At 38.1% G+C, this 25,968-nt stretch overlaps 2 protein-coding genes across 2 annotated transcripts; both read right to left on the bottom strand.

Moving 5' to 3' along the window:
- Window positions 1–2,235: 2,235 nt before the first annotated feature.
- Window positions 2,236–13,583, bottom strand: osbpl7 (oxysterol binding protein-like 7). The gene is made up of 21 exons (XM_063003761.1): window positions 13,452–13,583; window positions 12,834–12,977; window positions 11,585–11,638; window positions 11,385–11,498; window positions 10,782–10,935; window positions 9,886–10,023; window positions 8,763–8,881; window positions 8,579–8,665; window positions 8,376–8,399; window positions 7,867–8,017; window positions 7,236–7,369; window positions 6,754–6,901; window positions 6,348–6,637; window positions 6,127–6,264; window positions 5,987–6,050; window positions 4,903–4,981; window positions 4,414–4,558; window positions 4,154–4,304; window positions 2,854–2,980; window positions 2,470–2,592; window positions 2,236–2,344 (listed from the first exon to the last, which is right to left on the bottom strand). Exons 1-21 carry the CDS (start codon window positions 13,581–13,583, stop codon window positions 2,236–2,238), a joined length of 2,625 nt encoding a protein of 874 aa, XP_062859831.1.
- A 5,685-nt stretch (window positions 13,584–19,268) lies between these two features.
- mrpl10 (mitochondrial ribosomal protein L10) lies at window positions 19,269–24,310 on the bottom strand. The gene is made up of 5 exons (XM_063003760.1): window positions 24,189–24,310; window positions 22,358–22,527; window positions 21,220–21,384; window positions 20,984–21,128; window positions 19,269–19,704 (listed from the first exon to the last, which is right to left on the bottom strand). The coding sequence occupies exons 1-5, from the start codon at window positions 24,226–24,228 to the stop codon at window positions 19,451–19,453; spliced, it is 774 nt and encodes a 257-aa protein (XP_062859830.1). The 5' UTR covers window positions 24,229–24,310; the 3' UTR covers window positions 19,269–19,450.
- Window positions 24,311–25,968: the final 1,658 nt, after the last annotated feature.

Here is a 25,968-nt window from a genome sequence, read left to right as displayed (position 1 = left end):
TACCCTCTAACCATATGAACAACAGCCAATCGTTGTTCTTGCAGCCGCCCAGCCCAGTCGGAAGGCAGAGCTGAGATTCAATACGATGTATTCAAAACCCCAACTCTGGTGTGCTAGCGTACTTTACCGCTGCGCCACCTGAGTGACTAAAAAGTTCAATCTTAAAAAAGCACATGTATTTTAAAAGTTCTTAGTATTTGGTTGGTTCCTTATTTTGCTGACAGCATGCACTCTAACTGGCCTGGACTTCACAAGTTTGAGCAAAATCTGATAGTCCATGTTATCCTAGCATGATTTAACAATATTCCCAAAATCATATTTTGATATTACTGAATGCTTGGCTTTCTTTGTTTTTATGCGCCCCCATAAATGCTGGTTGGGGTTTAGATCATGTACGGTTGAGGAAAGTCAGCACTGTTTTTTGCATTTTCCCCCCAATTTTTCTCCAAATCTAGTCGTACCCAATTCCCTGATTGTATTACGCCTCCTCTGTTCTGTTGCTGACCTCCACTCCTGACTGAGGAGAGCCATGACTAACACGTGTGCAGTAGCCCACTGCATCTTTTTACCTGCAGGAGATGGGTTCATATGTGGATCTGATCCCATCATCCCCCGTCTCTGTGCAGGTGCCATCAATCAGCCAGCAGAGGTCGTAATTGCATCAGTTATGAGGAAGCTCCTTGTGCATCCTTCCTTCAAACAAGCCAATCGTTGTTCATGTAGGCTCCAGCCTGCCAGTGGCAGAGCTGAGATTCAAACTCAAGAGTTAGAGATGTCTGCTCTGATGTGCTACTGTAAAGCTTTAAGGTCTTAGATTCACAAGGACAAGCATTGTATTAAATTAAAAAATAATGTCATTTGACTAGTGGACTTAGACTTTTGCCCCCCACTGTTTATACTCTTTATGTATAAATGAGTGTGGGAAGTACTGCAATCCTCCACTCTTATTAAAGGGCTTTTCTGTAAAAGTTTAGTAGCAGGTGCATAACTGAAATCAATAGGGATGTAACGATACACTCTACCCACAATGTGGTACAATTCATGACACGACTTTTATTATGATAAGTTTCCTTTTATTATTTCTCTTTAAGAAAATAAAATACTGTATTTGTGCTTATCTTTTATTGATCTAATCTAATATCTAACAAATGCCATTTTATTTCTGAGGTAGGTACAAACTATGCCAAATAATGCTTATTGTGTAAAAAAAAAAAACGAAATGAAATTTTAAAACAAATCCAACATTATATAAATAAATGAATAATACAAATAAAGAAAGTATCCTCACATAAGTCAATTTGGCTGGAAAATCATCTACCTGGCAACTTTGCGAAGTGCCATCAACCAGGCGAGGTGAATAGCTCCAGTGCCCTCTGCTGTTTAAAGTGAATATCGATTCGAAATTACCGATTCGAATCGTGGCACCTGTGCATCGTTACATCCCTAGAAATCAGCCATTAATTTTCAGTCAATTCCAATTTATCTAATTTATATGAATTATAGATGTTTGATTGGGTTATGGTCTGTGCTTTGTGCAGACATCAAGTACATCAGCACCAAACAAAGCAAAGTCCTCTTTAAACTGTTACAACAAAATTAGAAACACAAAACTCTGTAAAATGACATTATATTCTGTATCCTTAATATTTCTATTTACTAGAACTAAGGGAACCAGCCCAAATAATCAAAAACAGCATCCTTCTAACTTCAATTTATTACTCAAACGTTGACCCATGATTCTTAAGTCCAGCAGATAGGATATAAAGCTTGTGTGTGGCTGCTTGAACATGAAAACCCAATACATTAAGCATAAAGAATGTTTTTTTGGATAACATTGCTTGCTGACTAAGTGTTCAACTCGGTCATGAGTGTTGCATCAAATACAGATTGTTTTTGTTTTACATTAGCTTAGCCATAAAAGTAAAAAATAAAAAGTAACTAATAAACTAATCGAATTCATTCATGTGGCTGTATAGGTGATTTTACTCACTTTTTAGCTATGGGGCAGTGGTAGCTCAGTGGTTACTGTACTGGCCTAGTAAAATGAAGGTTGCTGGTTCAGCTGACATCACTGGGCCCCTGAGCAAGGCTTACATTGTATTTAGTCACAATTGTAAGTTGTTTTTTTGCAAATTGTGTCTATAATACGAGACCTTGCTTAGTGGGCTATAGTTGCTGTCCTTGTTTTTATTATGGTTATGTTTCCTATTTTAAATCTTAACTCTTTTGGAGACTTTACCATAATTCCACATTTTTAATGTTAGTAAATCCAGGATTTTCTCTGAGTTTCCAGTACGTCCCATTTGTCAGCCACACTTCTCTACCAGCTGCGTCAACAGATTTCCTGCATAAAACAAAAAAGAAAGAGTCTGACAGCTTAGATTATGTTTCTATTCCATTGTCTTAATTTAGAGGTTTCTTAATCTCACTCATGAATTGAGTCTTACATGACTTGTATTGTGAAGTTACCTGAAGAATCGAGGGATATGCTCCTCTCCTCTCTTAGCCAGATGTTTCCTTCGTTCTCTCTGCTTCTCCTCCACTTCATCTTTTTTCTTGTCTGCCTCATTCACCCTCCCTTCCTCCAACATCCTGACCAAATAAAGGATAGGATATTGAAATTAATACTATGTATACTGTCTGCTTAGGGTTTCCATAAGAGTGCAAATTCTACAATGATATTAGGGGGATCAATTTGTTCTCCAAGATGTAAAAGGAAACCAGTACAGCACAGACACATGCTTTGACTTCTTTCTTGGGGGATTCCAAGTCTTAATTAGAAGGGTCAGACCTCCCCAATCATTCCATAATTCAAACCATGACTATTAAAATCTTACAGATGTACAGATTTACCTTTGGTCCGGTCGCAGGCGTGTGTCTGTTGGGGGCAGCAGAGGTTCAAGCTCTGGGGTCAGTTCATTCATTTCCATAGCAAAGCTGGAGAAGCCATAGTACAGCATGTAGTCTTTAGGCTGTGGGTCTGCACACACACACACAGGGACGAGTGCTGAGAATTGTAAAGGCTATACCACGCCAAAGCGATCAGTACCATTTTTCTAATGCTATCTAAAGGCTTTAGTCAATCCTAAATGTGGATTTTTTTTTTCCTTCATCTTTTTTCATAGGCCTGCCTGCTTTATCTAATCTACAACCCAGTAAAGGTCATATATTGACAATACACTTACTACTACATTTTTCTATCTAGAGTGCATTATGTTACAGCTAATTGTATACTATATAGTGGCATTGTTGGGTGGCTACTAGAATGGGTGCTGCACAGCAACATAGATCCTGGAAATCTTTGTTTGATCCGTGCCTTCATTTACATTTACATTTTCAGTATTTAACAGACGCTTTTATCCAAAGCGACTTACACAATGAGCTGAACACGATGAGCAATTGAGGGTTAACTGGCAACCTTCTGTTTACTAGTCCAGTACCTTAACCACTGAGTTATCACTGCCCTTCATTCACTGTCTCTGAGGAGTTTGGTGTACTTTCCATGCTTTGGTGGGTTTTTTGGGTAAGCAGACTTCCACCCACCTTCCAAAAACTGCAGATGGCGAGTTTACTACTTTAAATAAGTAATATATTAATATATTAATCATATAGTTCAGTCCCCCCCAACTATTGGCACCCCTGAACGACGATGACTATTCAGAAGTTAACAGAGTCAAGAATTGAGCCCAGGCCCCTAAATCTGTGCAGCATCTACACTACCTGCTGCACCACTGTTCTACCTTTTATAATGCAGTGTTTACTAACTGGGGCTGAATGGTGGCTAGGTGGGTAGCACTGTCGCTTCACAGCAAGAAGGTTCTGCGTTCGGTCCCCAGGCGGGGCGGTCCGGGTCCTTTTTGTGCAGAGTTTGTTCTCCCCGTGTGTGCGTGAGTTTCCTCCGGGAGCTCCGGTTTCCTCCCACAGTCCAAAGACATGCAGTCAGGTTAATTGGAGACACTGAATTGCCCTATAGGTGAATGGGTGTGTGTATGTGTGTGTGTATGTGTGTCTGCCCTGTGATGGACTGGCACCCTGTCCAGGGTGTTACTGTGTGCCTTGTGCCCATTGAAATGACCCTGATTGGAAAAGCGGTTAAGAAAATGAGTGAGTGAGTGTTTACTAACTGACCAAAATAAAGCTGTAGATTACTTACATGGCTTCCAGATACATTGTGGGTTGGGCAGTGTATCACAAAAGATTCCTTCATGCCAAAATCCTCCAAATCGGTGCACTACATTACCACTCTGGTCAAGTACTTGTCCTTGAACCTCATTTTTATTTGCATCTGACCCCCAATAACAAGACTAAAGAAAGGACAACAAAGGAATAAATTATTGTTTTGTACATAATTACTACTTACTTCAGTGTTTTTAATAAAACAAAATAAATGAAGCAGCTTGAAAACAAACTCACCTTGACAAACGTGATTTTACAGGTGCAGACAGAACTGTTTAGGTTGCGGATTGTGGCCTCGTCGTAGTGCTCCAGGTAGCGGTGCTGACTGAGAACATTGTGGATGCACGTCACCACTTTGTTCCACTCATAGTGGTCTCCATATCTAAACAGATATCAAAGATCAGATAGAGATCAGATTAGATCAGATTATAGATTTCACCACTAGCAGGTAAAAGGATGCAGCCAGTGACTGCATGATAACTTGGTACAAGCAGGAAGAGAATTGCAGTATGGGAATTGGAGACAGGGAGAAATGAGTAGACAGGGAGAAATATGTGGAAAATTGCCATAACAAAAAAAGAATGAATATTATTTAAAATATATTAAATATTAAATAAATAAATAATAATAATAAATATTTATTTGTGGACACATAGTAAGAAGGCTTTGAACTGCTGGTCTAAATGATACGTAAATGATAAGTAATCCATACTACTGCACTTTTACCTTGGTAGAGTCACATTTACCATTCCAGCAGGAACTATCTCCAAAGACTTTCCCCAGAATTTATTTTTCCATCTCTGGTCTGCACACAGAAGGGTTACATTGCCCTTAATTTATCTCTGATCCAGAACATGCATACAGGTGACAAATTATAGGAAAATCATACACCAATCAGCCATAACATCAAAACCACCTCCTTGTTTCTACACTCACTGTCCATTTTATCAGCTCCACTTATCATACAGAAGCACTTTGTAGTTCTACAATTACTGAGTGTAATTCATCTATTTCTCTACATGTTTTGTTAGCCTCATTTCATGCTGTTCTTCAATGGTCAGGACCCCCACAGGACTACCACAGAGCAGGTATTATTTAGGTGGTGGATGATTATCTTAAGAACTACACTGACCAGGCATAACATCATGACCACTGACAAGTGAAGTGAATAACACTGATTATCTCTTCATCACGGCACCTGTTAGTGGGTGGGTTATATTAGGCAGTAAGTGAACATTTTATTCTCAGAGTTGATGTGTTAGAAGCAGGAAAAATGTCAGAGCATCTCCAAAACTGAAGCTCTTGTGGGGTGTTCCTGGTCTGCAGAGGTCAGTCTCTATCAAAAGTGGTCCAAGGAAAGAACAGTGGTAAACCAGCGACAGGGTCATGGCTCATTGATACACGTGGGGAGCCAAAGCTGGCCTGTGTGGTCTGATCCAACAAACGATCTACTGTAGCTCAGACTGCTAAAGAAGTGAATACTGGTTCTGATAGAAAGGAGTCAAAATGCACAGTGCATCACATTTTGTTGTGTATGGGGCATGCAAAAGGGGGACCAACACAATATTAGGAAGGTGGTCATTATGTTGTGCCTGATCGGTGTATATGGTGTAAAGGAACTATATAAGCCTGCACAGAGCCCTGACTTCGACCCCATTTAACACCACTGTGATAAACTGGAACATCAACTGCATGCCAATGCATGACCGATAAGATTTTTATGCAAAGAGCAGTCAGCCAAATCCATATTAATAGTGTGTATTTTCTTATATATATTGTAATAAACAGTGCAAGTAAAAATTGGACCTACCCTGCCAAAAGCTGAAGTTGTCAGAGACAGCATGGCAAGCGGAGATGGGTGGATGGTGAGAAACCTAGGGATATAATGATAATAAATGACACAAATCAGAGCTTAGTTGTAGATTGACTTCAGTATGAATGTTTACCTACCTGTTCACTAATGAAGCGGAAACCTCTGTCCTCCCTTATACATTCAAATGTCTCTCCCAGCACAGGGTTAAATGGTTTATATCGGTTACGGTATGTAGCTGTAGAATAGCCAGAGATTGCAAAAGCAGCAATGTAAACCTAATTAGAAATATGAAAAGATATTAGGAGGAGTATAATAAAATGTTGACCTGTTTTAATTCATGTCGAATAAGTGCACTTACCATCCTCTGATAAGGGTCATCAGTGCGACTTGCTGTATCCAGTAGCTCTGAGTACTCCAGCTCCTCACAAAGTCTCTGGAGCAGACTGACTGGTTCATTCAAGGCTATTGGCATGGAGACATGTGACAGGTCTTTCCCAATGTTGTTGTAAAGGATAGTCATGAGGCCTACGTGGCTGTTATCGGGGCATACTGCAGGCAATGTAGTGCGGCGGCCACGGCTCTGCAGAATACGACTGGGTTTTGCTGACGCTTTGGAAAGGCTGGCACGGTACTTCCATGTTGCTGTTGCTAAAGATTACACCAGGATGTTAATGTCACAAAACAAAAACCCATTACACATTTAACTTCAGCTGTAGATCTTCAGATCAAATATACAAGGAAATGCAAATAATATGGGTACTAACCATGGCCCTCCTCAGGCTCTGAATTACTGGAAGCATCACTCAGACTTGATTCATCTGATACTTTAGAGAAACCTTTACAAATGTCATCACATGCATCAAAATACTCAGTCTCTGACTCTGCCACTGAGGAACTTTGTCCTGATTCAGACTGTCAAAGGACAAAAAAAATTTACTTTACTCAAGTAAACAAATTACAAATCACATTGAAATGCATGTACAGTAGTGTACAACACATAAAGCAGATGCAAATTATTAAAACATTGCAGGTATCTAACAAGAAAGGTCTGAAGAAACCTTTACCTCATAAATAGGTAGCAATTAACTTAATAGAGAGTCTTATTGGTGTCAATAGTATAGTACTACATAGTGTACAGCTTACACTATTAACACCAATAAGACACAAAGCACATAGGATGCAGTTTGTGTTTACTGTTGCCATTTTTGTTTGTTTCATGCAACACACTGCACTAAGTATCATTTACCTCAGTCAGGGTGGTAGATGTGTTGTTAATCTGGGCAGCTGTGTTTTGGCGGAGCCTGCTGCTGGACCAGGCCTGCTGTTGCTGCTGGAGCTCCTGAACCAGAGACTCATGCACAGTTCTGAGAGAGGCATGAACTGTTTGGAAAAAGAGAGCAAACTATTTAATCTCTTTTAGTTTTTGAGATACAGGAACTTGTCTGTTGGTGTGCAAGTCAAGCATTAATCACTGGAGCATAACAGTTTTATGGGAACTCTACGAGGGCCAGTTGTTATTATGTTTAAAGTAAAATCTTTCATTAGGTTTTCTTAGCTTGAGCCCTGATGAGTCCAAAACATAATTGGCTCCACAAATTATTGCCCTTGTTCTGCTGTTAACCTTTTAAGCTTATTCAGATATCCTATAAGGTTACATAAGCAGCAGTTCAAAGCTTAATCTTGGCCCGGGCTTATGGCTAACCACTTTTGTGATTGACAATGTAAGAGAATTGTCAAAAAGGACATTTCTTAACCCAAGATTGCAAATAATTTAGGTCTTTCACATCTACCATGCATAACATTGTTAAAGATTCAGAAATCCAGAGAAACCATTGTGTTGCTGTGATAAATATAGCCACACTGTTTATGTTCTTTACCTCTTTGGGACATAGTACAGATGTCCTGGTGAAGCTTTCGGCGATCGGGAGAGCCGAAGACTGTGGGAGTCAGTTGGTTGCAGACATAATCAGGAATGGAGGAAACAGAGGCACCCAGGTGGGATGAACTACTCAGCTGGCTTGATGATAACTGAATGTGAAAAGAAAGCACAGTTATAAAGATTTAATCAGTTTATTTTCATTTCATAGATGTATGAATATATTTATGATAAGTTTACTTGCATATGACATTTATGTTTAATTTCCTTAATTTTTTTAAGCCATGCAACAGTCAGATGTTAACGTACTTTTTTATAAAATATTTGCCCCCTAGGTTAATTTAGGAGGGAGAATATACATAGCTTAGAATAGCTAGCTTAGAATTTTAGAAATTTCAGAAATTTGGAGTTTATGGTGAATTTACTTAATTTATTCTTGTGGAAAATAGAAAATCATTTTTGAATTTAAGTCATTTAAAGCCCCACTAATGGTGTTTTGTGGTGACTCACCGATTTAGTAATCCTACGCAGTGGCTTAATGTAAAAAAGAAGGAATTCACTACATGATTAAAAGTTTTCATTTTTAAACACTTCAACTAGACCAATAAACTAAAAACTCTAAAAAAACACATTAAGAAAAGAAAAAGAAAGGAAATACTATTTTGCCACCCCAAAACAAACATCAGCTCATGGTGAAAAGCTTTCAAACTTACCATTCCGAGAGTCTCAACCCGAGAAAGTGTGTGAGAGTGACCCCATAACCTGCCAAGTTTCTTTTTGGGCTTCTCAAGTGAAAGGTTCTGTGGATTAAACATAATTAACTGATTACAGGACTGTGCTGTACATTTCATATTTTAGACCCAATAGGGTCTAGAGAATGTGCAGTGTTTATTTTACCTGCATGCTGATGATCCTATGAAGCTCTCCATTTCCAGCAGTCCTTCCTGACTCAAGAGAATTCAACTTCTGCACCAGCCGATTCAGATCATTTAATTCTATTTGACACCGATTTAATTCTATACAGCAATGCAGACAGTACATAAAAGTCAAATGAACTGAACTCCAACACATTTTAATATCATGAATTATATTAATGAGCAGTTAGAGTTACTGAATGTGTGTAAGATTAAATACTTCAGTTAATAAGGTGTCTAAATTTAAGGAACATACATCACTGAAACCAAAAGTGGTAGATCTTACAATGTAGTGAAATGTGTTTTGGTGTGGAGACAAGACACAGTGTCAGCTACACAGCATATCTCTGTTGTTAATACATTTCATGTTTAAAAATGAGGTTTTTCTTCTTCCCTCTTGTAGCCTGCTTTACACAACTGCAGTTGTTGTACAAATTTGTAAACAACAAAATTAAGGTATATAAGGGCAGATTGCTTAGAGACTGTAGCAGGTTGGTTAGACTGTTAGGGTTAAATGTGTAATGTATATTTTTCAAAACAGTATTTTAATATATAAATTGGCTTGATGTTAATAATTTGTTAGCTGGATAATTGAGGTTGATTTAAGTGTTGGATTTGGTCCCTTAAGTTTTATTTGTGTAATATTACATTTGTTCAATGATGTCAAATAATTCAGGGGAAAAATACAATTACATATGTAATCAATTATCAAAATAGTAGTAAAATTTACCCAAGGTTTCCTAATAATTTTTATCTATGTTAATTAACCAATGTTTCAGTATTTACACAATAACCCATATGGGTTTTCCATGGTTTAAGACTTTTAGAATAATAGAGGAGACATCAAAACTATAAAATAAGGAATTATATAATATGGAATTATGCAGTAGCCCAAAATATGTTAAATAAATCAAAACCATCTTATATAATGACATTTTGTTTAAAACAGCCTCAAATTCTTGTCAAAGAATCAGCTTCAGTCAAGTATATTTATTTCACTTGTGAGGTGTGTTAAGATTTTGACTGGTAATGTACTATATGAGTATATGTATACACAGAATATGTGTTTATCACCTGATTAAAAACAAAGACATGTATTAGAATACCTTGTGTGCAGTTCTCTGGGTTGTTAGACTGCTGCAGCCAGGCACACACTTTGCCATTGACAACAGAATCTGCAGAGTGCTGATCATCACTCTGAGCTGCTATATCACCCAGGTATGAGCCAGACATGCCCTGGAACAGTAGAATATAATATTTTTATGCAATACCTTTGATAAGGTCAGTTTATTAATATTTACATGACTAATAAAAATCTTTCAAGTTTAAACTTTTAATTGCTACAGTTTGAATGGACTGGACATAGTTTGGTAAAGCACACACTTGGGTCTAAAGGGCTCACACTGCATTGTCAGAACAAAAGTCTGTGGATCCCTGCAGTAAAACTGTGGCAATAACAGTAATAAAACAATAACCGAGGCTTTGAGTGTTCCCAGGACACTTAATTACTTTAAAATGATAGAAGCTTAAAACAACTTTAAAAGTGTCTATCCAGCAAAATTTTACATTCAGGCCTTGGTCAGGGAGGTAAGAATAAACCAGTGTCACTCTGAGCACATGCAAAATCGGACTTCAGGTGAAAGTTCACTTATTAGCATGACAATAAACCAAAGCATAGGGCCAAAACAACACTGCAGTAGCTACAGGACAAGTCACTGAATATCCTTGAGTGGCCCAGCCAAAGCCCAGACTTAAATATGGTCATAGATCTGCGGAGAGCCCTAAAGATGGCAGTTCACAGCTGCTCACAAGCCAATATGAAAAGACCCGAGTAGATCTGCTGTGAGGAGTAGAATAAACTACCTAAATCCAGGTGAGCAATTTTTAAAGATGGATCCAAGAAGACATGCAACTGTAAATTCTGCCAAAAGAGAGGTTCTACAAAGTATTGAATATAGGGTCTAAATACTTTTTGTCAGTTTTGACCAATGTTTACTTACCGCATCTTGCACAGCATCATTCCTCTGTACTGTGTTGCTGCTATGAGACAAGGCCTGCAAGAAGCCATTGTGGATATGTACTGCTTCATTCCTCTTATACATCCTGTAAGCACTCAGTTTGGTCACCCATATGTAGTACAAGTCATGGTTCTTTGCCTTTAAAACACATGCAATAGTGTGCATTTTCAGTGGATTCAGTCAGTATTACCATCAAGTACATTACTTGATTTTTGATAAGTTGTTTGACTGTTCCCAGGACCACAGTGGCTTCAGTCATTTGGAGATGCTTGGCATGTTTAACATTTGGCAAAATGCAGTGGTAAGTAACTGATTTAGGCTAGACTAGTATTCAGAAGGTTGCTGATTTAAGCCAAGCTGCCACCTTGTGCCCCAAACTGCTCAAAACTCAAAACTCTTTGACATGGATGATTCGTCATAGATTGATGGAAAAATGGCAATTATTTCTAGTCAAAATCAAGTTGACAACCCATTAACGTGTGCCTAAAGTCAAGGGGTCTGGATACAACCTAAATCCATTGTAGGTACTGTATGTATAGTATAATACTAACTTAAACACTAAAATATTTAATGTAAGTGTAGTTCACCTTGATGTGATAGAGGGTGTCTCCAGTATCCAGATCAATACGCCTTGACTTTCTGTTTACAGACATCACTGCAAGACTGACATCCATTGAGCCACTTACTTTCCCTTTAAAGATCTATTAGCAGTAGAAGACACTGGCATGTGAACATTTGTACATGATGTAAAGCTTAAAACATAATTAACAATATAAGTACCACTTACATCATGTTGATTTTTTGAATATCTGAGAATTCCTTTTTCCAACACAAAGTATCTCTGTAAAAAAAAGTATGTATTGAGTCTGCTTAATCTATTGCTTTATTCTGGTCAGAGTAGTATGGATCCAGGGACTAACCCAGAAACACTAAATACAAGCATGTACAAGCAAATGCATACCCTAACCCTAACCCTCTGCCTTCACACACTCGCACTAACCCTAAATCCTAACCCTTTCCCTAACCCTAACCCTAAAATAAAAAGTATGGGTTATTTCCTATAGTCCATTCACCTACATGTATGTTTTGGGGTGCCAATATTCTACAATAAATACCAAACATGCTCTGACACCATGACACCTATAAAAATGTATAACAATTCATAAGAGGTGGTTAATGTTTTATTTATAGAAATTGCACTAAGCATTAAGTTTATTCATTTGTTAACCTTTAGAAATCACTTCATTGCTATGAGGTCAGAGCCTGCACTGGGTGCAATGTACTGTAGGAATACATTCTTAAGTCGGGAGACATAATGCAGATTATGACGTTGGGCATAACGCAGATTCTCTCAATCAATCACACCTAGGGCAGTTTTGAGTAGACAGTGCTATGACTGGCATGTTTTTCAGTGGAAAGAGAATACCAGATGACACCCACATGAGCACCTGAAAAATTATGCCAAACTCCTTAGAAGGCAATGACAAAGGCACATTTCAAACCCAGGTCTCCAGGATCCTGGTTCTGTGCCACTCAGTAAAATCTGTAACTTTACTCCAATCTAGGTAACACACCTACACTATATGGCTAGATGTATGTGGACGTCCGACTATGAGCTTGTAGAACATTCCATTTCAAAACCACATTTGGAGTAAAACTAGAGTAAATTAATTTTTGCTGCTATAACTGTTTCCCACACTTTTCTAGATAGATTTTCAACAAGATTTTGGAGTGTGTTTATGGGGAACCCTTTAGTGAAAAGATCATTTGTGAGCTCAGGCACTGAAGTCATCAGAAAGGGCCTGGCTGCCAATCAACATTTTAAATTCATTTCAAAGTCATTCAGTATGGTTAAGGTCAGGTCTCTGGGCAGGCCACTAGAGTTCCTTAACATAAAACATGTGCTAATGGGTTTGCCTAAGATACTTCAATTCACTAATTAGGAGAGGTGTCCACATTTTGACCATATAGTATGAATTAACTAGCATCTTTTGGTCAGTAACATCTGCTTAGTGCTTTAAATGAGTTTTACTAACCTTGTGCCAACCTTTAAGGGGCCGTTTTCTTCTCTTCATCAGGTAGCCTTCACAGATGCCTGGATGACCCATGTCCTGCATGGTGTCTTCACTGGCACCCAAATCTGTCTGCAGATCCTCCATAATATCCCATTCCTTCATGTTCTAAAAGTTAAAGCAGAATAATGTAATAACCATCAATTTTGCATATCTAGTAAGTGGGCAGTGTTAGCATGAGAGCAAAGCATTTACAACCCCAAATCAGAAAAGGTTGGGACAGTAAAATGGAAAATGCAAATAAAATAAAAATGCAGTGTTTCTAGTATTTGATTGCAGACACTTTGAACTCAAGATATTTGATATTTCTGCCACACATTCCATAATGATGTGATTTCAAACATGTGATGTCAACAGGTGATTGTTCTCACTTAAACGATTCAAGAAATCTGGAAGAATTTCAGTGTGTGAAGACCAAGGGCGCAAGCTTAAGCTGAACGCTCGTGATCTATGGGGTTGTACATCAAACTAACTAGTAACTGTTGAGTGGTTTAATTTCAAATGAAATTGAACCAGTGGTCTACACATCAGTTCTTGTTTTTTATAGGATTAGTTCCCAGTAAAGACGTTGAAGGAACACACCTGTCGAGAGTGACGGGATGATGCAGTGCTGCTGCTCCTGGAGTGACTGGGTTTATTCCATCCAGCAGTTGATCTGTCCAGCCCACTTATCAGGGACTGACTGTGGTCCAGCAGGGCTTCATAGGGCTCCATATTGAAACTAATACTTTTTTCTGTATTTCTTAATTGACCTTTGACTTCATTTATTATCCACTAGATGTTCATTTTGAACCTGTTCCTAAAACAAGAAAAACAATGTGTAAACAAACTAGATCCTTCTGATTTTCTTCTTGTATAGATGTAGTTTGTGCAATAAGGATAGTTCTTCCCAGCTGTCCTTATGGTCGCTGCACACAATGTCATAAGAATAACACTATTTAAATGTCAAGATCAGTAGAAAAACATGAGCCAGAATATTTAATAAATAAAGCTTTAGATATTTTAATGATTTTACATTATTTTTACATTGGATATTAAAACCAAACCTGAAAAGCCTGGCATTTTCCACTTTTCTTTTTTTCCTCTTTTTCCCCCAATTTTCTCCCCTAATCTAGTCCTACCCAATTACCCTGATTGAGTTACACTTCACCTCTACCGATACAACTCTCCACCGCTGACTGAGGAGCTTCGCAACACATGTGCAGTACCGACTGCCTCTTTTCACCTGCACGAGGTTAGTTCATATGCGGATCAGCCTTGTGCATGGACAGCCACACCCTGATCAGCATTATTCCCCAACTCTGCGCAGGCACCATCAATCAGCCAGCAGGTCATAATTGCACCAGTTATGAGGAACCCTGGTCCGGTTTATCCCATCCCTAAACAACAGCCAATCGTTGTTCATGTGGCCGCACAGCCGAATGGCAGAGCTGAGATTCGATACAATGTATTAGAAATCCCAGCTCTGGTGTGCTAGTGTATTTTACTGCTGCGCCACCTGAGCTGCCATTTTCCACTTTTTTATGAAATAAATAAGTTAATGCTGATAAAAAATTACATTTATTCCTAATGTACTGATATTTAGTTAAATACATTTCATGTATGAATACAGGCAGACAGGGCTGGACTGGCTGGACAGTTTGATGTCAGTAAAAGCAAGTACTGCCCATGCTATCCCTGTTACTTCCAGTTCTACACCAAAAGTCAAAGATAGAATGTAAAAGCAAGTTATTTTGCAAACTAGCAGCTGTCACTAAAACTACAGTGCTATAATAATATGATTTTTTTTTTTAAAGAAAGAAGTAAAAAACAGCTCTAGTTGGATTAGCTGGTTAGCATTCTAGATTAGGCTTGTCAGACCAGTTATCAATTGTCAAAACATGCTGTGCTGGTCAGGCTGGTCATTATATGGGATGACAGCAAGGTAGCACATGATCATAATCTACCAGTAGCTTTTGAGTGAGAGGATTAAGGTCATCATGGTAATTGGATTAGAATTTTTGTTACCTCTTGCATGTACAATTAAAGTCAAAAGTTTACATACACTGGTAAGGAAGATGTACAGCCTTTTGTAAACATTTGGACTTGCTTGTTCAAATTCCCTGTTTTCTAAATGAAACTTAAAAATGGCATTTTCACCTAATTGTTTTTTTAATCTGCAAATAAACAGTAACTTTTTATTGAGACTTGCAGATGTTTGTTGGAATTTCATTGATTTTCACATAATCTAAGAGACTACACGGTCGGAACATCTTTTGTTGCCCAAAAAAGCTTAAAAAATAATTTGAATTTAAAATGTAATAAATTACGTATACATTTTAATATTGTAGTGGTTTTAAAATTATATAACGTCATTAAATGTTATGACATCGCCTCCTAATTTCTGGTTAACCATTACATTGATTACATGTGGTAACTTCACTGTGCTCATATCATATAGCCTTCAGTCCACTGAACATTGTCACTGTTTATCTCATGCTGAGAGGAAATATGTCCACATGGTCAGATGTAATCCAAGAATAATCCAAAAACAGGTCTGCCATTCACCCATCCACAGTCAAGCGAGCTTTGCATCACTTGGACTTGTAGGCTGCCACAAAGACAATAATATGTCAAAGCTTGATCGTAGTTTGTTGCTGATCACATGGACAATTTTAGCCTCTAAGCTTAAAATGACCTTTTCCTGACAAATGAATAGGTAAAGAGTTTATTTTTAGTCTTTTTTAATCCCTCACCCTGTCCAGGTGAGAATAATAGAAAGCATCACCACTGGGAAGGATTGACCTAAGTATCTTAATGAGGTGGAAACAGGATTAAGGGATTTGACTGGGTGCCAAAGACTTACTTACTTGGAAAAGCAGGGAAGCAAAACGATGCGGGCACTAAAAATATAAGCAGAGTGAATACAGTGACATACAGTGGCCATCTCAAAGGCTTTGCAAGTAATTTAATTCCCTTAAAAGTTTTGGCATCGGCATGATAGCTCAACTGGTAGAGTGGATAGAGTGGGATTTGATCCGTAGCTCACCGCTCACTCTTGTGAGGAATTTTGTGAGCATTCTCTTAGTACTTTAGTTTTCTACACCTTCGAAAAACATATGGCTACCCTTAATGGCCAGAGACAAAGTTAAGGTGTTTTGCATACTCATAAGGGGTAAAAAATAAAAAATTATAATTATAAATTATATAAAAGAAAATAATTTTATGCAGGAACATAGCAGCATATAGCAGTATAGTTTTGGGATAGTTGGTTGGCTCGAGATTTGTTTGTTTGCTTGTTTATTAGGATTTGAACGTCATGTTTTACACTTTGGTTACACTCATGACAGGAAACGGTCACTCATCAAACAAGGTTCATCAGTTCACAAGGTTATATCGAACACAGTCTTGGACAATTTAGTATCTCCAATTCATCTCACTTGCATGTTTTTGGACTGTGGGAGGACAATGGAGCACCCGGAGGAAACCCACGCGGACACGGGGAGAACATGCAAACTCCACACAGAAAGGACCCAGACCTACCCATCTGGGGATCGAACCGAGGACCTTCTTGCTGTGAGGCGACAGTTCTACCCACGGCTCGAGATTTAAAAAGGTATAAAAATGACTACAGATTCTACCCTGCAAAACCTACACATAGGGGCATGTTATAATTAAGGGTGGCAAAAGTAAGATGATCCTGAGGGTGAGATAAGAAAAACCCAAGAGGAACACTAGGGAATAAAAAATTTTCTAAATAAAAACTGCCCAAGTTAGGTGTCCCAACCTATCAAAGGGAACTTTACTTCGGCAGCTGTTGTTAAATATCCTGAAAGCAACTAAAAACAGGGAACCTAAGAAAGAACACCCATAATTTTGTTATACGGTACTTGATATGTGTTGATTGCATATATTAAATAAAAAGAGAGGGTTGAATTATTACTAGTTTTACCTTAATAGGTAAGGAACACAGATGTATAACACAGATTTATATTTATATTTTTATATTTTAAAGTGTGTTCATCATTTATAATGGGTATCAAGATAGATTTACAATTTCAGAAGTTAACTTGTATTATATTTATATACCCTTTACAAAATGTACAACACTCCTTATTCTATAGGTTAATCATGATACACAGTAAGAAAGCACTTGACATAAGTATGCTGCATATGATTAACACTTACCTAAGACTCCTGATCGCAGCCCACGTCAGACTGTTCAGAATTTATCTTTTCAAAGCTTCAAAGTTTCACAATTTGCAAATAAATGTTCCTGCTTATTAGACTCCAAAAGGAAAACATTTGCTATGAATAGCTCCTTACATGTCCTCTACTAGTACTGTCTTAACATTCTCAAAGGCAAATCATTATCCGCATTAGTGACGGAAAAGCCACAGGAATTAGAAGTACAGCAGAATGGCTTTGAATAGACAGAATACTGCCACTCTGCTCTGCCCACTTTATGCAAAGTTCATTTGTTTAATTGCTGGTTCTGAGTCAAATCTATGTTACTTATACATTTTCTTTTCTAATTATTAATCACTATATAATGACCATATAATGATAAATGAAATGTTAAAGTGTAGTGTAAATATACCATCCATATAAGGCATGGAATGGATTTGGAGCTCTGGTAGGCTCAGTGCGACCATTATCAAGACGAATCAGTTATCTAACATGAATAAATACACTGGATTAAAAAATATTCAGACTCCTTGATTTTTTCTGCACTTTATTGTGTTCTGGATACAATTTTGAATGAATATAATTGCTATATTTATTTATCAGTCTACACTTTATCTTCCATAATAAAGTCAAAACATTAAATGTCTTATTCACAGCAGTATTTGAAGTCTTACTGTGGCAATCAAATAAGGGTTCAGGTGTAAACTGTTTTCTTTAATTCTACATGAGATGGCAGTGGTTAATTCCATCCGCACTGTGTAACATAGTGGGAGCATGCTATGGGGTGCTGCTCAGTGGCAGAGATAGAGAAACTGGCAAAAATTGAGGGACCAATGAACACAGTAAAAGAAAATGGAACATCCCCGAGAACCTCTTCCAAACACAACAATGACCTGAAGCATACTGCCAAAACAACACCATTGTCGCCAGACTTAGACCCTATTGAACAAATCTGATGAAGCCTGAGAGAATCTGCCATGCATAATAGAATAAACTGCCAAAATCCAGGTGTGGACTGGAGCTTGTATCCAAGAAGACTTGATGCTGTCGTCGGTTCATGGCCTGTCCCTCCTCGGACCACCGTCAGTGGGTATTCACTTCAGTTGCCTGTGAGTACTGCTGAGTACTGTAAGTAATTTAACAGCCATAATCTCTAACAACTTGGCCTATGTTGGTTCATGTCTTTACACCTGCCCACGTCTGTTGTATTTAACTCATGTACTACAAGTAACCACCATTAGCCCAACATACACTGATCAGCCATAACATTAAAACCACCTCCTTGTTTTTACACTCACTGTCCATTATATCAGCTCCACTTACCATATAGAAGCACTTTGTAGTTCTACAATTACTGACTGTAGTCCATCAGTTTCCCTACATACCTTTTTAGCCTGCTTTCACTCTGTTTTTCAATGGTCAGGACCCCAACAGGACCACTACAGAGTAGGTATTATTTAGGTGGTGGATGATTCTCAGCACTGCAGTGACAATGACATGGTGGTGGTGTGTTAGTGTGTGTTGTGCTGGTATAAGTGAATTAGACACAGCAGCGCTGCTGGAGTTTTTAAATACTGTGTCCACTCACTGTCCACTCTATTAGACACTCCTACCTAGTTGGTCCACCTTGCAAATGTAAAGTCAGAGACGATCGCTCATCTATTGCAGCTGTTTGAGTTGGTCATTTTCTAGACCTTCATCAGTTGTCACAGGACGCTGCCGATGGAGCGCTGTTGGCTGGACATATTTTTGGTTGGTGGACTATTCTCAGTCCAGTAGTGACAGTGAGGTGTTTAAAAACTCCAGCAGCGCTGCTGTGTCTTATCCAATCATACCAGCACAACAAACACTAACACACCACCACCATGCCAGTGTCACTGCAGTGCTGAGAATGATCCACCATCCAAATAATACCTGCTCTGTAGTGGTCCTGGGAGAGTCCTGACCATTGAAGAACAGCATGAAAGGGGGCTAACAAAGCATACAGAGAAATAGATGGACTACAATCAGTAATTGTAGAACTACAAAGTGCTTCTATATGGTAAGTGGAGCTGATAAAACGGACAGTGAGAGTAGAAACAAGGTGGTGGTTTTAATGTAATGGCTAATCAGTGTATACTGTATCCTTGGCTGTGACAACAGCATATTTAACTTAAGTAAACAATATGTATAACAGAGTAAGATCACTTTTCCTGGCATTTGTTTCTACATTGAACGCTAATGTGCAACTGATGATTAGTTAAATATTTTATTTTGCATGAGAAAGAAACAAGGTGAAAATGAATGCAGGTCATAACGGATCAATTACATCTTAACAATCAATTGTTACACAGATCAGTCCAGAAATTCATGTAATGTGAAATGAGCATCAGTGTCCTCATCAGAGTCTATGCTCGTATTTTTGATACATTTTTTTAACCCTGTGCTGTGGCATCCTCTGTTTTGGGTGCCGTCTCCTGCTGTACTGCTTCCGGAGACTGCTGCTGTTTGACGTACTGCTGAAGGAGAGCAGAGAGGTGCGCAGGGTGTTTCTGTAGCATGGACACAGTATGAGAGGCCATCAGGGTCAAACCTCCAACCAGCTCACCATGGGCTGTTCTTATGGACGGCAGCTTGGAGTAGCCAACGATTCCTTCTCGGGAGAGAAGCGTGTTTTCTATACAGGCTCCTGAGAATAAACAGGGGGAAACATTCTTCAAAATTAGTACAGCAAAAACAACAATTATACAGTTTTCACTAACTTACAGTGTAGGCTGGGGGTATGGCTGTAACAATTTATTTGTATAATAAACATGGAAAAATACACTGATCAGCCATAACATTAAAACCACCTCATTGTTTCTACACTCACTGTCCATTTTATTAGCTCCACTTACCATACAGAAGCACTTTGTAGTTCTACAATTACTGACTGTAGTCCATCTGTTTCTCTGCATGCTTTGTTAGCCCCCTTTCATGCTGTTCTTCAATGCTCAGTACTCTCCCAGGACCACTACAGAGCAGGTATTATTTAGGTGGTGGATCATTCTCAGCACTGCAGTGACACTGACATGGTGGTGGTGTGTTAGTGTGTGTTGTGCTGGTATGAGTGGATCAGACACAGCAGCGCTGATGGAGTTTTTAAACACCTCACTGTCACTGCTGGATTGAGAAAAGTCCACCAACCAAAAATATCCAGCCAAAAGCGCCCCGTGGGCAGCGTCCTGTGACCACTGATGAAGGTCTATAAGATGACCAACTCAAACAGCAGCAATAGATGAGCGATCGTCTCTGACTTTACATCTACAAGGTGGACCAACTAGGTAGGAGTGTCTAATAGAGTGGACACAGTATTTAAAAACTCCAGCAGCACTGCTGTGTCTGATCCACTCATACCAGCACAACACACACTAACACACCACCACCATGTCAGTGTCACTGCAGTGCTGAGAATGATCCACCACCTAAATAATACCTGCTCTGTAGTGGTCCTGTTGGGGTCCTGACCATTGAATAACAGGGTGAAAGAAGGTTATAAAGGTATGTAGAGAAACAGATGGACTACATCTATATGGTAAGTGGAGCTGACAAATTCCATATGTTGACTAATTTAAAAAAAATAACAAAAGTCCATGGTGTGAGCAGGGTAGCCTCCACTGCTTTGTGTTGTGCTCAACTACATGTAGGTAGTGAGTGTGCACCAATACGAGTTCAATCACTTGTCTCTTCTTTTATTTCAAATGTACATCAATTTAAAATGATTAAATTATTTGCCTAATGTGTCAAAATTATTTATGAGAAAATGACAAACCTTATTATCTGTATAAATGAATGTTAGTCCTGCTGTGTACTAAATCACATCATATTAGTGACATGGTCACTCCCTTTCAGAACTCACACAAACATACAGCAAACATGTCCTGGCATAACAAATATTTACTTTTTTTAGATGTGTATGGTAAGCTTACCTAAGAGGACCACCTGAGGCATTCTTCTTAACACTTGTAACATTTCTTTTACTTTTGGCTCTTTACTGACAAACAAAACTGTTTGTCCAATGAACAGAGGCAGCATGTTACAATACTGGCTACCAGGCAGAAATGATCTCATCACCTGCAAAAAGTGCAAAGAAATAATCAGTAAGAAACCCTCTACAACTGCGAAAAGTAAAAGTTGTAGGGTATTTGACACTGGCTGGTCTTACTTGGTTGGGAAAAAATTTGACGGTGATGTTGTGTTTTCGAAGTCGGTGCTTGAGCAGCAGCATGTCCTCAGCGTTGGTGGCATTATTTTGCAGCACAGCAATCATCTTATTCTCCTGGAAGACATTTTCCAGGTCTCTCTTTAACATCCTCACCATGCCACTTTCCTGCAGGACAACAAGTCACAGTTTAAAAAGTCATGCAGTATGATATGGACATCCAACATGCAATTCAATATGTGTGAATTTAAAGACCAAGAGGTAACACCACTTGGTTCTCATCAAATGTTCAAATTAATCAATATTTCCCATAAAAATACATACATAACAATGGCTTCAATAACAATTACAAAAGGTCATGTTCAGCTGGAAACATCTGGTTAACTGCAATTGCTTGGTTAATCATTAGTAAGCTTGGCTACCACTGTGAAGGCAGAACTTTTAGCTTTGTGGTGGGTTGAAGGGCAGTTGTAGTCTAGTGGTTAAGGTACTGGACTTAGAATCCACAGGTTGCTGGTTCAAGCCCCACCACTGCCAAGTTGCCACTGTTGGGCCCTTGAGCAAGGCCCTTAAGCCTCAATTGCTTTGACAGTATACTGTCACAGTACTGTAAGTCGTTAAATGCCGAAAATGTAAATGTAAATGAAGATAATAAACAGTGCACAATTTAACAGTGTATTCATTAGCATCTTTAAGAACATTATATCCCACTGAATTCTGGATCCTAATTGGTCAAAAGATATCTAATAACATTCACTAAAGTAGTCCTGTTGTATATTAATGCACTAATTTATTTCTATGCTATGTATTTACTGGTATTAACTTGTATTTCTTAAGCTCTGCATTACACAATATAGTCTATAATATATATAAAATAAAACTAACATGCATCAACAAATCTTAATACAGTTATAGTAAAGTTCTAAGTTTGAACAGAAATGATATGGGTAGCAAAACATAAATTAAAGTGTCTATGCATATTCAAAGCAGCCTAATCTTCACAGTCCAGTTTTTTTATTTATTAAATATTTTTTGCCTCTGTGAAATCATGAAAAATAACATTTTTTGAATATTATTAATGAATTTTAACAAAAGAAAAAAATGTGTGTGGGTGTTACCGTGGTATAAGCAGAAAACCCACCTCTTCTGTTTTCCTAACTCGAGGAGTCAGAGCTCCAGGAGGATAAGCAGGTTTAGGTGGAATGTATTCAGTAACAGCCATTAACTTCTGTTTGAGAAAGTGCATGGGCTTTCTGTGCCGGGTTACTGCCTTAGAGCCATGACGCACACTCTGAACCAATGGCAAACATCCTGCATAAGATAATAAAGGACATCCTTTAAGCATAAAGTATAACCAAAACATACTTGTAACATGTATCATTTTAGCCCTAAAATACTTCCTTCCAGCAAGTACTGTGGTTGGCAGTACAGGTCTACTAGCCACTTTTCCATTGCACTGTACCATATAGTAACAGTTTCAGTAACAGTTTCTCACTAAACCATAAACCAGCTTAAAAAAACCTTAAACAGCATTCTCCCTGATTGACAATTAAAAAAATACAAGTCAATGCAAGCACATATATTTTAGCTTGGTGTTGTCTGGTTGAAACATTGTGATTTAGCTTCTAGCCAATAAGAATAAATTATTGTTTAATTATTTAATAAGATGAGACATTCCGAATCATTACTCTGAAAGCATGCTGAACCGTTTGTATAGACATGGATTTGTATGGAAATAGCTTTGCAGTTTAATCTATCTATCTAGACAGACAGACAGACAGACAGACAGACAGACAGACAAAAGATAGATGGACGGACGGACAGACAGACAGATATACAGACAGACAGATAAATAGACAATAGATATATAGACAGAAAGACAGACAGATAGGCAGATAGATATACAGACAGACATAGACAGACATAAACAGACAGAGACAGACATAAACAGACAGACAGACAGACAGACAGACAGATATATATATATATACAGACAGATATATATATAGAGACAGATATACAGACAGACAGATAGACAGACAGACAGACATACAGGCAGACAGATAGATATACAGACAGATAAATAGACAGATAAATAGACAGACAGACAGACAGACAGACAGATAGATAGATAGATAGATAGATAAATAGACAGACAGACAGACAGATAGATATAAAGACAGACAGATATATATATATACAGACAGACAGACAGATAGATACAGACAGACAGACAGACAGATAGACAAACAGGCAGACAGACAGATAGATAGACAGACAGATAAATAGACAGATAGACAAATAGACAGATAGATAGATAGATAGATAGATAGATAGATAGATAGATAGATAGATAGACAGACAGACAGACAGACAGACAGACAGGCAGGCAGGCATACAGACATACAGACATTAGATAGACAGACAGACAGACAGACAGACAGACAGGCAGGCAGGCAGGCAGGCAGGCAGACAGACATTAGATAGACAGACAGACAGACAGACAAATAGACAGACAGGTAGATAGAATTGTACCACTCAGGATCAGAGAAAGTCTATCGTGGGATAAAGTCAAGCAACTTCATACATTTTAATAACAGCATTTCTGATATGACATTTTAAATATCTAAAGGGAAAAATCATGGCTGGGTTTTGTATGCCAGTACAGAGTTCCCATACGCTGCACATTATTGTCATTCTTGATCCTTTTACAGACTCTACACTAAAATACACTCTAATTTTAGTCTTATATTAATAATAATTAAGTAAATAGACAGATTTGTGCAGGATAATATCACTTTCGTACAGTGTATGAAACCACAAACTTAACAACAAGCCAAATAGCAAGCCTCACTCAACTGGTGTAGAAACCTGTATACACTGATCACTTCGACTTTTTATTTACTCATCACATCAGTGCACTAATACAGACACTAAACGATCTTATTCAAACAATTAAATAGCAAAAATACCTGTTCTTGGAAGAATCCTGCCACACAAGGTCGCTGCCATCTTGAAACGGATGTGACGCTTTTCGAGCTTGCTGCGCAGCAGAGCCGTAGATAGAGAGAGTTGCGACACTCCTTGATCTCGCCGCCACGTGGTTCATGTAACCCTCCAATAGTTCCAAACAAACCCTTCACTGTCACGTGCTCATATGGGACAGGCAGCAGTGAATGAAATATTAAACGCTAAATAATAAACATTTGTACAATTTCTGGGTATTTTCACCTGCCTTTACATTTACTGCATCTGCTTTAATGTCAATTTGGTATAAGAAGTGGAAGATTGATGTTTATAATGACTTGTTAACACACAGTACATTATATTAGCATACATTACATCATGCGATATCATTAAGTAGTAGAGACAATATACAGTACAGAGATTAAAGAGTTTTTTTTTTGTTTTTGCATGAACTAATCTCCCTTCACTTTCCTGAGGACTCATAATAATAATCATCATTTTGGTTAAACACTAAGCCATGTGGCTGGATTCATAAGATTTACCTGCACTGAATGAACAGATTCATAAACACACTACCGTAGCAAAAACATTATAGTGCAGGTACATGAAATAGCATTCATTCATCTCTTATTTCATGAGTTATTAATAATTCACTGATTCTTGAGATAAGGGACAAAAATTTGACATTATTTCACTTCATAACTTGATTAATGTCAACTCCGTCAGACACAAAAAAGTATGCTATTTTAATTTGATCAGTACTACATGAGTGTAAAGACCTCAAGTATCTAATTACGGTGTTCTGTAACAGAGTTAAGTAATACAATTAATTGTATACATTTTTGTTCAAATTTCACACTAATTTGAAAAATCCCATTGTGAAATTTCTAAATTTTGTATATTTATTGTTAATATTAAACATATACAATCAATGTTTTTAAGCAAAAAAGACACCATTGCATGTAGTTCTGCTGGTGTTTTAATATATAAACACAATAAACTGAACAAACAGTGACATATTTCTTTGAAAAAAAGACAAAAACCTTAATCTGCTGATGTTCACAAGCAACTACTGGTATTGACCAATAACTAATGGAGATGAAAACTTATAAAGTATTTTACTAACAACTGAGATCAGACTAGTTTTGAAATAAAACCCTCAAGGAAAGTGGAAGAGAAACCACCCAAAGAACAGCTTTCAACAGGATCTCCAGGCATACACTAGGAGACTAGGATATACCTGGCATCCAGTGACTGAGAACTCTTAATGTCTATCTTTGGCATACATTAATTGAACTGGAAAACATGTGTCGTGGTCTCGCTTATAAGTTTCTTCTCATATAGATGGAGCAGCTCAGAGAGATTCCCAATGTGCAAGTTCAGCTTCACATTGAAGTGGATCCCACTAGCTGTTTCTTCTTGAACTCGCTCCCATTGCTTCCATTCAACAGTGATTTCACCTTTCTCTGGTGCCAGAAGAGTGTTTGTTTAAGCACCGTAAACAGGTGTGAAGAAGGAAGGCTTCACTTGCTGAAGAGCAACAAACTAACTGAAAACTGTTTCGTTATCTTCTTAATTTTTTCTTTCAAAATATGTATTTCCCTTGAATGCCTTTTCCTTGTTTTCTTTTCTCCCTTTCATTTGCAAGAGCACGTCTGCTCATAGTTGGCTTTTCAGTCTGCTGATCTAGTGGACTATCTGGGGGTGTATCTACTTGCTGCAGTGCATTGTGCATAGCCCCGACATAAGACCTGACGGAGTTGATGTCTGACGGAATTGACAAAA

The sequence above is a fragment of the Trichomycterus rosablanca genome, chromosome 10 (assembly GCF_030014385.1).
Source record: "Trichomycterus rosablanca isolate fTriRos1 chromosome 10, fTriRos1.hap1, whole genome shotgun sequence".
Taxonomy (NCBI): Eukaryota; Metazoa; Chordata; class Actinopteri; order Siluriformes; family Trichomycteridae; genus Trichomycterus; species Trichomycterus rosablanca.
The sequence above is the reverse complement of the archived record's forward strand: the minus strand, read 5'-3'. Positions and strand labels throughout refer to the sequence as shown.

What these genes read in the sequence shown, in the direction of transcription:
- mrpl10 (XM_063003760.1), bottom strand. Translation starts at nt 24,228, where the DNA reads ATGGCAGCGACCTTGTGTGGCAGGATTCTTCCAAGAACAG. An exon ending in GAGTTAGGAAAACAGAAGAG is followed by an intron (nt 21,385 to 22,357) that starts GTGGGTTTTCTG and finishes GTTGTCCTGCAG; the next exon opens with GAAAGTGGCATGGTGAGGAT. An exon ending in TCAAATTTTTTCCCAACCAA is followed by an intron (nt 21,129 to 21,219) that starts GTAAGACCAGCC and finishes CACTTTTTGCAG; the next exon opens with GTGATGAGATCATTTCTGCC.
- osbpl7 (XM_063003761.1), bottom strand. Translation starts at nt 13,583, where the DNA reads ATGGAGCCCTATGAAGCCCTGCTGGACCACAGTCAGTCCCTGATAAGT. An exon ending in CCCAGAGAACTGCACACAAG is followed by an intron (nt 8,882 to 9,885) that starts GTATTCTAATAC and finishes ATTGCTGTATAG; the next exon opens with AATTAAATCGGTGTCAAATA. An exon ending in TCCGCTTCATTAGTGAACAG is followed by an intron (nt 6,051 to 6,126) that starts GTAGGTAAACAT and finishes TTATATCCCTAG; the next exon opens with GTTTCTCACCATCCACCCAT.